The sequence below is a fragment of the Peromyscus maniculatus genome, chromosome 9 (assembly GCF_049852395.1).
Source record: "Peromyscus maniculatus bairdii isolate BWxNUB_F1_BW_parent chromosome 9, HU_Pman_BW_mat_3.1, whole genome shotgun sequence".
Taxonomy (NCBI): domain Eukaryota; kingdom Metazoa; phylum Chordata; class Mammalia; order Rodentia; family Cricetidae; genus Peromyscus; species Peromyscus maniculatus.
In genome coordinates this window covers 71,458,657-71,470,814 of record NC_134860.1, presented here as the reverse complement: position 1 = coordinate 71,470,814, position 12,158 = coordinate 71,458,657, and the positions used below count along the sequence as shown (strand labels likewise).

Here is a 12,158-nt window from a genome sequence, read left to right as displayed (position 1 = left end):
TTTCTCATGTTAAATATCATTTCATAAAGACTTCTAAAAATAAAATCTATGATGTTTAGGCATTTATAGAGGGATCCAAAAACCTAGGGGAGGCGGGGTTTTAGTTCAGGGGTAGAGTACTTAGTAGGTGGGGTTCAGTCCTCAGCTCCAAGAAAAAAAATTACAAAAGCACTAAGAAAGAAATGGCAACCCAAGGCATTTTGAACGACTACACTTGACCACAGCTCATCTTCCCTTTACAAGCCCACCTCTGTGAGTCTCGTCTGGTCGCTAACAATTCAATTTTGCTCTTTCAACACACTGTATTATTGTGATGCTTGCTAAGGAAATTGCTTTCAAAATTGCACCTATTTATCAATCCCATTTTCTCTTACTTACACCTGTATCTTTCTTAGTACTTGTGTTCAAGTGTAAGTGTATGGTCCTTAAACATCTGGGACTGGGAAAGATGCTTCCTGCTTCGTCTTAAAGGACCCAGCACCCATGTTGGCTGACCTGGGACTCACTATGTACAGCAGGCTGGCCTCAAACTCTAAATATAGACATCTGCCTGCCCCTGCCATACAGGCACTGTGGCCTGTGTCACCATGCCTGGCACATGTGGATTTTTTTAAAGTTTATTTTTATTTTATGTGCACTGGTGTTTTTGTCATGTGTGAGGGTGCTGGATCCTCTGGAACTGGAGCTATAGACAGTTGTGAGCTGCCCGTGTGGGTGCTGGGAAATGAGTCTGGATCCTCTGGAAGAGCAGCCAGTGCTTTTAACCTATGGGCCATCTCTTTAGGTCTGCGCGATTGTTTCTTTATCATGACAGGGTTTCTCTCTGTAACAGGCTGTCCTGGAACTCAAGAGATCTGCCTGCCTCTGCCTCCCCAGTGCTGGGAGGTACATGCACATGTGGATTTCTAACAAGAATCTACACCAAAATGTTAACTGGTACTAACTCTGTTAGGCTAAGTTTATGTTTTATGCTGTTTCTTAAATGTTCTACAATAATGTTATATTTGCAGTTATTAAAAAATATTTAGCTAAAACTGATAATTTCACAAACATCTTAGATATTAACTGCTTGAAGTTAAAAACAGTTCAAAGTAAGTCCTTTTGACAAACTACAGTAAAAGTGGTGGGTGACTGCAAGTCCTGGGCTAGCCTGTGTACATTATATAAGCAGAGACCCAGTCCTGTAAAACATGAGATAAGGAGACAAGGTGATGGCCTTCCATTCCAAATTCCATAAAATTTACTCTATATGCTGGTTGTAGAATATTAGTTTAAGATGTGTTACATTTGTTTATGCTGTGAAACATTTAATGATGGAAAGATGTGTTGCATTCTTTTACGTTGCATTTGTTTAACTCTGTGAAGCTGTGTTACTTTGTCTAAAGCACCTGATTGGTCTAATAAAGAGCTGAATGGGGACTGGAGAGATGGCTCAGCAGTCCTCTTCCAGAGGACCCAGGTTCAATTCCCAGCACCCGCATGGCAGCTCACAACTGTAATTCCAGTTCTGGGGATCTGACACCTTCATACCAATGTACATAAAATGAAGTTAAATAAAATTTAATAATAATAAAAAAAAAAGCTTAACAGCGAATAGGGAGGCAGGAGAAAGGATAGGCGGAGCTGCCAAGCACAGAGAATAGGAGAAATCTGGGATGAGAGGATGAAAGAATAAGAGGAGCCAACCACCCAGCCACACAGCCAGACATGGAGTAAGACGGAAAGAAAAGAAATACAGAAACAGAGAAAGGTAAAAAGCAAAAGGTAGATGGGATAATTTAAGAAAAGCTGGCTAGAAACAAGCCAAGGTAAGGCCAGGCATTCCTAAGAAAGAATTAAGTCTCCCATGTGTGATGACTTGGGAGCTGGGTGCGGGCCCCCAAAGAGCCGAAGAACAAAGAGTGAAGAACAACCGACAGGTGGTGGAACGCAGGGCTCCAGTTCTAATTGGTCTTAATAAAAACCCGGCAGCTATCAGGGTGAAAGCTGAAAGATCAGGAGAGCGCCAGCCGCTAGAAAGACTTACCTCCAGGAATCCTCATACTGCAAAGGGCAGAGTTCTGTCTCCTCTTCCCAGGTATTGTGATCAAAGGTGTGTGCCACCACTGTCTGGCCTCTTGCGGCTAGCTCCACACTCTCATCTCCAGGCAAGCTTTATTTGTTAGAACGCTAAGAAAGTATCACCACAGGTGCACACCTTTAATCCCAGCACTCAGGAGAAACCCTGTCGTGAAAAAGTAAAAACAACAAAAAATTTACTCTGTGTGTGTTTGTGTGGTATGGGATTGTAATAAATGTTTTTAACTATTAATGTTCTCAGGAACCTAATTGTGATTACTAGTTAAGATACAGTTATTTTATCTTGTATATTCTCATATATACCAGAATCTTATTTGAATATCACCAAATGCAACTAGATTTTTTGTTTGCTTTCTGTTTTCAACACGGATTTCCGTTGTAGTCTTGGCTATCCTGGAACTGGCTTTATAGACCCGGCTGGCCTCCAACTCAGATCTGCCTACCTTTGCCCTGAGTGAGTGCTAGGATTAAAGGCATGTGCCACCACTGCCCAGCTTAAGTGCAACTGGATTTAAATGTTTCCTTCCTACATTGAAGGTGTACCTAAATAAGAAAATATATAAATTAAAAAGAAAATTGAAAAAATTGGTACAAAGAAAAGCAAGTTTATTTACACATATTACAGTATTAACCACATCTAAATAATAGTGATAGTTCTGTCGCCACAAAAGCAGCCGACTCTACTTTCAAGTGAGCACTTTCCGTTTGAAATACCACACACTCCACAGCCTTTGTTCTGGCCAGGGCTGCTCTGTAGCCCTGGTGACGGCTCAGAGCTTACTATGTAGCTCAAGCTGGCCCTGCACACACAGCGATCCCTCAGTCTCCCAGGTGCTGGGATTACAGGGATGAGTCTCCATGGCTGGCTCAGCCCTTTCAAGTAATCCCAGAGTCGTGTGTCATTCTCCTTCAGTCTCCTTTCCAGAGCTGCTAAGCATGAACCCAACACAACAGGAATGCTGACTAATCCTCAAACATGTGCCAGCAGATGATCTAGAAAACCAGCGGTCTGTGGTCTGCGTTTCCCTTTGGACAGATCTCTACAGCACTGGGGTTGGTCGGTGTGCTGCCTGCCACACGCCTTCTTCAATCCGAGTCACTGCTGCTGCTTGAAGAGTCCGTTGACATAACCTCGACATCATCTTCGTTTTCCTTGTTGTGCCCAGGAGGCTCCAGCAGAAAGTCACTGCTGTGATTGGGTGGGAGCATGTTCACAGACATGTCATTTGACTGCCATGGGTACTGTGGAGCAAGGACATCTGGAGAAAAGAAGCCCATGGGATCAGTTCTATCTGTAATCCACCTACATGTCAATCACCCACCTTTATGCAAGTATTTTAATTCTATCTACCCACCTACCTTGTAGTACCAAAGACCTAACAAGATTAGGGTTCACATGTGCTAAACACACGAACAACAAACTGCATTCATCTACCACCCCCGCCATGGGTCCTGTGCCATGGTCCTATATATAATGGCTAGTCATCCGTATCTGTTGCTAGTTAATAATTCTTCCACTTTTCCTACTCAAGTTGCTGGTGTGGTTTGTCTCTCAAAAGGATTATAACTTACCAACAGTGTAGTACAATCGCAATGAGAAAGAAGGGAGTATCTGGGAATTAATAAGCACAGAGTTCCCAAATCTACACTTTAGGACACAAGTGATAGCTAAAAATGGGCTTCAGAAAGCACAGTCCCCCACTTACGTCCCTTCTCCTTGAGAAAGAATCTTTCACATTAAAAAATGGCACCTACAAAAAATGCACGCCTCACAATTGCACAAATGCTCTTCAGAGTAGTAGTAAAGGAAAGGTCCAGTGCTAGGGAGGGTGACAGAAGATGCACGCAGGGACAGAAGTGTTTGCTGCTAGATGATGTTTCACTGGCACCTCTGAAAAACCTTGGTCTGCTTGCAAACACCCTTCCAGTTCACATTACCTGGCAGTCTACCTGCTGCAAGGGCATCCCCTGGGAGATGACCATTCACACCACTTGTGGAAGGGTTGTTCATCTGACCCAACAATCCACTTCTCATCTCTAAATCAGTTGGGTACGGCCTCCGAGGGTCTCCTAAAACAATAAAAAGAGCTTTTAACTCAGGTCTTAAAGAAACATTTTATGTCCTTTGAAGTATTATCTTTCCTTGGTGCACACTAAAAACCTCAAGCTCTTCGTGAGACAAGAAGGGTCTCACTGTGTAGTCCATGCTGGCCTCAAACTTGCAATCCCGCCTCAGCCTCTCCAGTTGTTGCCTTTACAGTATGTACTATACAGTATGTACTACCATACCTTGCCTGGTTGCATTTAAAATTCTCAAGCTGGGCATGGTGGCACACCCATTAATCCCAGCCCTCAGGAGGCAGAGGTAGGCAAATTATAACAATCTCAATTCTTCCAACTTAATTTTACTTCCTAATAGGAAACGTAACAATGATACATACTCTTGAGAACAGGTCACAGATGGCCTTACTGTGACACCTTTATTAGCAGATGTTATTTTAGACAAGTGCATTCTACATTTGAATAGTTTTAATCTTCTATAAGAAGCATTGTTACCTGGAACCCAAGTCAGTGGTGCACACACAGCGTTGCTTGCACTAATTCTATGTGCGTATTTAATGATTTCTTCTGAGGAGATAGCACCTGAGTTGAGAAAAAAGAACAGTTCAGATCAGCAAATACAAGTTTAGAAGAGTATACATCACAATCACCCATCAGACTTAATTTCAAACAATCAGAAAATAGGATAATCTCAGCCATCTACCTTCCCTAACACCTGCATATACACTGAAACTGTTATGAACATTTCCAAACTAAACATCACAATCACCCATCAGACTTAACTTCAAACAATCAGAAAATAGGATAATCTCAGCCATCTACCTTCCCTAACACCTGCATATACACTGAAACTGTTATGAACATTTCCAAACTAAAGAACCAAGACACCATTCATCAAAATCAGCTAACATAAATTTGAGACCTGTATGATAATGCTCAATAATCTCAATTACTAGCGGCCATCAAATGCAGAACTCTTCAGACCACCACCGTGAGGAACAGTAAAATGAGGGGAAAGCACTTTATTCCAGCAACATCCACGCTGCTAAGCCAGCAGTCCACATCCTGTTGACTACCGAGGAGGAGGTTCTAGATGGACCGGGCACCAAACAGAAATAGGAGCTGCCTCTGAGGAACAGAAGCAGCTCTTCCTTCTATACTTTGGACCTATTTCAAAAAGCACTATGGACTTCTAACCAGTCAGCAACCTCTCCTAAAGATTTGCTTCTTGCTATGGAAGCCCTCCCATCTCTCAGAGAATGTTAACTGTTTTCTCACATGTAACCATCAGAAAGCAGATTCCAAACGGGCAGAGGAAAACAAATCAGACCAAATGTACAAGGTATTAAAGCCAAAGAACCATAATTACACTCTCAATATTTGGAGATCCAGTGAGCTCTGATGTAAAGCTTTAAAGTGGGCAAAGGCAAACAGTGCTCCCATCTCAGGTTAGTGTGGTCACCATTGTTCTCTCTGCCTAGCCTGCAAGATCCTATGTAAATCCCATTCCTCTTTCATAACAGTTTTATAGACTGTTGTCTTTACTATACATGTAAGTGAAGGGCACAAGTGATTGCTTCTTATAACTAGAGGAGGGTTGTAAGACATGTCTACCCTCTCTGGGATGCCAACTACAATGTACGAACACAACGCACTTAACAATGAAAACCTACTGGGCATCCTTTCAACAGTGTGATTAGTATTTTTATCAGCTTAAAAAAGTTTTATGTATAAACACATGTGAGAATGTATGTAGGTTGTGTGAAAACATGTCAGTATGGGCACACGCACAGCTTTATATGGGTTTTAGGGATCACACATGAACCACAAACTTTTCACCCACTGAATCATCTCCTGAACCTTTATCAGCTTCTTGAGACACAGACTTGCATTTTAAGTCAGCCAGCCTACCCATGATACTAACCTTTTCTTGCTTTCTCTATTGACTTGAGTTTCTCCTTTGCTTGGTAAACAGCTGTTGCCTAATTTAAACAAAATTTAAAATGCAAATTATTCTTTTTTTTTTCCATTCATAAAACTTTTATTCCACTTACATGAACTTTAATACATGTGTTCTTAACAATTATACTTGGATTGTTCATGAAAATTTCCTAAGACATTAAGACAAAGCTAGCCGTCATCTCAAGTCATTTCCCTGTTAACTATTTTTACAGCACATGCATGTTAGGCAAGTATCAAAAAAGAAAAACCACAAAAGCAAAAATAACAAAACAAAAAAAAGTTAAATACATGGGATTTTGTTTACCGCTGTGCTTGATACCCATGGAGCAGTGACCACCAAGCATTTCATTTGTACTGCATCTTTACTTTTACATTTGTTCTTAGATTGCCTAAAACATTTAAATACAAATAAAATGTGTAGCAAAAATAATGAAAGCAAACAGCAGGTAACTTTACAAATAATGGAATGTGAACCGTTTCTGCCCTTATTGGAGTAAACTGGGTCACAACTTTATCTAAGGACCACTCCTAGAGCTGTGGCCAAGAGTGTGCACGCAGAGACACACACTCCCGAGGTGTATCCAAGGTGTGTGTGTGTGTGTGTGTGTGTGTACCACAGCCTCACAAGTGCTCCACACCTTAAAGTACCCACAACAACTACACTCATGACTGGAACCAATTATCCCTTTTATTCCCCACCAGCACAAACCAGTATGTAGGCAGTTTTCTTAATGCAAATTATTCTTAACTATGCCAAGCAGTTTCTAGATTGAATCACAAGGTTACTAACCCACAGGAACAACTTATAAGACTTAGAAATCTTTGAAATTTAACTGTAATCTTTTGAAACTCCACTTGACAGGTTTAATGAAAGAAATATATTCATGACTCAGCCTCCCATTAGTAAACAGCTGTTAGGAATATATGGAAGGACAGGGAGGGAATCCTGGGGTAGGAGGATGGGAGAGGGAAAGGTGGGGGGTGCAAGTAAAAGCGTGCTCAGAACCCAAAAGAAATAAACCAGCCCTGTCTCTAAAAGCAAAACAAACAGATGTAACAAATGTGGATTTCGAGCAACGAAACAAAAGGAAATTTTCTTTTTTCCTACTTTTCTGTATGTCTGATTTTTTTTCTGGTGAGTAAATATTACTTTCATGAGAAAAAAAATAATTTTTGAAAGCATTTATTAAAATCAAAACAAAAACCCCAAAGCATTTACTTGGGGTCTCTTTTTGGGGGTTCTAAGTTACCCTAACCCACTCAGCCTCCTTTTCCTGGAGCCCATGTGACACATCTGGAAGCTGTTCATCAGGGACAAGAATGGCAGCACCACTGGGTCACATGAAAGTCACACTCAGTCGTTTCTGTGATCCTACGATAATTACATTAGCAGTTAACAAAGTAACTGGACTAATCAGAGCAAATGAACTACTTCTTCAAAGGAAGTAGCCAAGCCAGCATGGTGGTGCATGCCTTTAATCCCAGCACCAAGGAGGCAGAGGCAGGTAGAGAGCTCTGAGTTTGAGGGCAGCCTGGTCTACCTAGAGAGTTCTAGTCCAGCCAGAGCTACATAGGGAGACCCTGTCTTAAGGCAAAGGAAAGGAGCTGACAGAGATGGCTCATCATACAAGGACCCAGGTTCAGTTCCTGGCAACCATACCCACACTGCAACTCAAAATAATCTGTAAGTCTAGTTCAGGGGCCTGATGCCCTCTTCTGGCCTCTGCCAGCACTGCAAATATTTGGTGCACTTACATGGACAAAACATTCATATACATAAAAATCGTTTACTTTAAAAATGTAAATAAAAGGGGCTGGGGGGATAGCTCAGTGGTTAAGAGCACTGGCTGCACCTCCAGAGGCCCTGAGTTCAACTCCCAGCACCCACATGGTGGCTCACAACCATCTGTATCTGTAGTGGCATGGGTTCTGATGCCCTCTTCTGATGGGCAAATGTACATACAGATAAAACATCCATATACACAAACTGCGTGAATAAATCTTTTTAAAAAATGTAAATAAAAATGTTTTAAATAGTAGATATTAAAGGAAAACCTAGTATAGAGCCTTGATCGATAACAAATTTGCCTACCTTAAGATGGAAAAACAAATAAAATTTTAAAGAATTTGTGAAAATAGTACATGTTTATTGACTTAAAATATTTCATAAACTGGAGATTTTAACTACTAGTATCAAACCTGAATTAGGCCAAATTAAAGTAAAGCTTCCTATTTTTATAATTTAAAATATTTAAATAAAGCCAGGCAGTAGTGGCACATGCCTTTGGTAGGCAGAGGCAGGTAGATTTCTGAGTTAGAGGCCAGCCTAGTCTACAGAGCAAGTTCCAGACTACACGGAGAAACCATCTTGAAAAATAAAAAACAATAAAGGGGGAGGGAGGAGTTTTCCCCTTCAAAATATAACCAGACCTTTCAGAAGAGAATGAAGCAGCCCCTATCAGGACTAATGGTCAACTCACCAGTATCTGCTCTGCCTCCTTCAGCTGTTTCTGCAGCTGCTGAATATCACTGTCCCTCTTCTCGACTTCTTTTTCTAAAGCTTGCATTTCATGGTGGACTTTTCCCTGAGTAAGTGCTAATTTCATTAGTTCTTGAAAGTCCCCATCTCGGTGAATTAGCAACTCCAAGACCTGCCAAAAAAGAGTTGATTCCATCAGATAACAGGATAATCAAGGGTACCACCAACGAGACCAAGAACCCATACTTGAATTGGCTAGGTTTATAATCAGTATTAACAATATACACAGCCCATTTGTGGTAATTTGGGGAAACAGTCTGTTTTTTTTTTTTTTTTTTTGTTTTTTTTTTGTTTTTTTGGTTTTTCGAGACAGGGTTTCTCTGTGTAGCTTTGCGCCTTTCCTGGAGCTCACTTGGTAGCCCAGGGTGGCCTCGAACTCACAGAGATCCGCCTGGCTCTGCCTCCCGAGTGCTGGGATTAAAGGCGTGCGCCACCAACGCCCGGCTGGGGAAACAGTCTGAAGATAAAGAATTTCCACTTATTCTGCTCCTTTCCATGAACAAATCTTTCAGAAATAGTACTGTGCTAAATTTCAGGTTTATTCATCTTCCAAAGATAAAATTAAAAAGTTTATCCTTAAACATAACATACAATGAAATAGCTGGGCAGCAGTGGTGCATGACTTTAATCCCAGCACTCCGGAGGCAGAGCCAGGTGAATCTCTGTGAGTTCAAGGCCAGCCTGGTCTACAGAGCAAGCAAGATCCAGGATAGGCACCAAAACTACAGAGAAACCCTGTCTCAAAAAACAGACATCAAAAAACAAACAAACAAACAAACAAACAAAACAAAACAAAAAAACAATGGAATAAAAAGCTCTTCCAAGGTATAATGGTTTGAGGTAACTTTAGTTGGCACCAAAAACTTTAAAAACCTTGAGATGCAAGTTGCACTAATATATTAGAAGCTATAAGAAGTCAGCTATTAGAAGCTAACTGGGATACATTTAAAACTGTAATTTCACACCCAGTATTGCTTATAGTGCAAAGAGCCTAGAAAGTGAGGTAGTTTCAAACAAATAATAAAATAAGCTGGGCAGTAGTGGCACCCACCTTTAATCCCAGCACTGGGAGGCAGAGGCAGAAATCTGCCTCAAAAAAACAAACAAACAAACAAACAAACAAAAAAAAAAACAAAAAACAAAATATATAGAGACAGATGGATAGATAGACAGACAGACAGACAACAGGTGGTATGCAGATATGGCAAAATACCACAAAGGTTAATGGGCAACATAAGCCTGGGGTTCAGTTTGTAGCCCTTCATTTGCCAGCAGTATACACAGGAAGTCACTGCCCTCCAGGAGCCTATTTTCTCTAAAAAGAAATCTTCCCTAATAACACCTGTCATATACCAGACTGTTTCAAGGACTCATGATATTACTGCATGTTACAACACACAAAAAGAACTCAGCAGGCCAGTCAGGTTTACCACACCAGTAATTCCAACATTGAGGTAAAGGCAGAAGAATCAGTAAGTTCAAGGCAAGTTGGGGCTACATAAAAATCCATCTTTAAAAAAAAGAGATGGGTGACGGTGGCACAAGCCTTTAATCCCAGGACTTGGGAGGAAGAGGCAAGTGGATCTCTGAGTTCAAGGACAGCCAGCACAGATAAACCCTGACTCAAAAGACTGAGGGGAAAAAAGATCATATTTGTTTTGTGTGAGAATAGGATGTTACTTGAAATCTTTAAATTGATACTTTTTTTTAAAGCACAGTTTTATTTATTTTTTTCTGAGACAGTGTCTCACTATGTAGCTCTGGCTGTCCTGAACTCACTCTGTAGACCAGGATGGCCTCAAATTCACAGAGATCTGCCTGCCTCTGAAGGCGTGTGCCACCACGGCTTTTTAGATTAAAAAAATAAACCGTTTACCTGGTTTTCCTCATCCAGCTGTAACAGCTTCTGATTTCTTGAAATTGCCAGCATTTCTATAAGTTCCCTAAAAGAAAAATAACCATCAGGGTAGGGTGGTGCTTGCCTGTAAACTCAGTATTGGGGGAGGGGGGGGGAGACGTATTCAGGCCAGCTTGGGCTACCTAGTGAAACCTTTTAAGAACACAGTAAAAAAGAAAATCTGTGAAAGTACATAAAAAGAAACTGTTTAACCTGCTCTCTGCCCCAACTGGACCCATGGTCCCCCCAGCAAGCTGGACACTCATGGGGACTGTACCCACTTCAGCTCTCACAGGCTAAGCACATCATCACCAAAAGTCTCAGCTGTGCTTTACAAAAAAAACTACCTGACCTAGACTGTGGGTCGGCCGGCCAATTCCAGAAGGGCTGCAACTTACATAAAGTCTGTTTTCTTGAAGTAAGGGCAGTCCTGATTGTCACGACGATGGGGGCTTTCCCCTTACAAGGCTCCAACTGACAGATTCGGGACTGTCAGTGACAATATGAGGAGGACACATAATCTATCTCTGCCACAGACCAGCCATCATCCCACCAAGTCCTGCAGGTTTCCGGGCTTTTTCGGATGACGGAATCATCTACCAGCCGCCTAATGAGTCTGATGACTTTGCAGCCGCCCATTTCTCGGGGAAGCTTGCCTTGCTAACACCAGGAGGAGGCCCATCAGTGGACTCCAGAAGGCTGCATGCAGCTCGGCCCTCATCAAACTGGTTCCCAGCAGTTTTTACACATCTGCCTCCCTCGTGACCCTGGGCTCCTTCGCGTCGGCATCTCGCCTTCCCTTGACTCCAGGACCCCAGGACCCCAGCTCCTCACACCCCAGGGCACTCCCTTTAACTATCTGTTGAGTGTCCGTGGGTAGGGTCCTTTCTTACAGGCGACTGCAGTTCTGACTATCTTGGGGGTTCCAGGTCATTGTCCCTGAGATGTCCCCGGCAGGCAGCAGACCCCAGGCCCACCGCACTCCGGGGAGTCTCCCCCCCAGCCCGCCTACCCTCGCCCACGCCCACAGCCAACGCCGGCCCGACCAGCTTCCCAGGCCGCGGTTACCTCGACAAGACCTCCAGATCTTCCAGCGCAGAGAGCAGCCGCTCTCGTGTGCTGCCAACGCCTGCCATCACCGAGACGCCTCCCACCCGCTCCTTCTCCTTCTCCCCGCTTGAAGAAGCCGCCATCGCCCAGCCGCTCCCCGACCGCCGCATGCGCACTGGGAGCGAGCGGCAGGAGGGGCGGGGCCGGAAGACGGAAGGAAGAGCCACCGGGGATGGGACAGAGAGGCCGCGCTAGAGCGCCGCCTATGGTCCTGGCGGTGCACTGCAGTTCCGGCGCCCTCTGCTGGGCGGAGGAGGACTTGTGTCGCGTCCCAGGCTGGCTTGCACCAGCTGGACTCAGGATGAGAGAGAGAGACACAGTGCCCAGTCTCGGGGTCTTCTGCTTCCTCAGCCGCAGTGGAAAGTTTCTAACTAACTGAGGGAATTGCATAATTATTAACTTCCATTTTGTCTGTATTCCCATAATATCATCCCGGTCACCAAGTTTGTTCTCCCGTGAGGTTTGTAGTAAGCCTCTTAAAGCAGGAACTAAAATTCTTTTTCCCCTTCC

The 12,158-nt window shown here is 43.0% G+C and overlaps 1 protein-coding gene across 1 annotated transcript; it reads right to left on the bottom strand.

The window, feature by feature from the left end:
• Positions 1-2,668: 2,668 nt before the first annotated feature.
• On the bottom strand, positions 2,669-11,773 carry Med4 (mediator complex subunit 4). The gene is made up of 7 exons (XM_006992146.4): positions 11,607-11,773; positions 10,518-10,584; positions 8,583-8,753; positions 6,065-6,122; positions 4,636-4,722; positions 4,018-4,149; positions 2,669-3,338 (listed from the first exon to the last, which is right to left on the bottom strand). The coding sequence occupies exons 1-7, from the start codon at positions 11,756-11,758 to the stop codon at positions 3,166-3,168; spliced, it is 840 nt and encodes a 279-aa protein (XP_006992208.2). The 5' UTR covers positions 11,759-11,773; the 3' UTR covers positions 2,669-3,165.
• Positions 11,774-12,158: the final 385 nt, after the last annotated feature.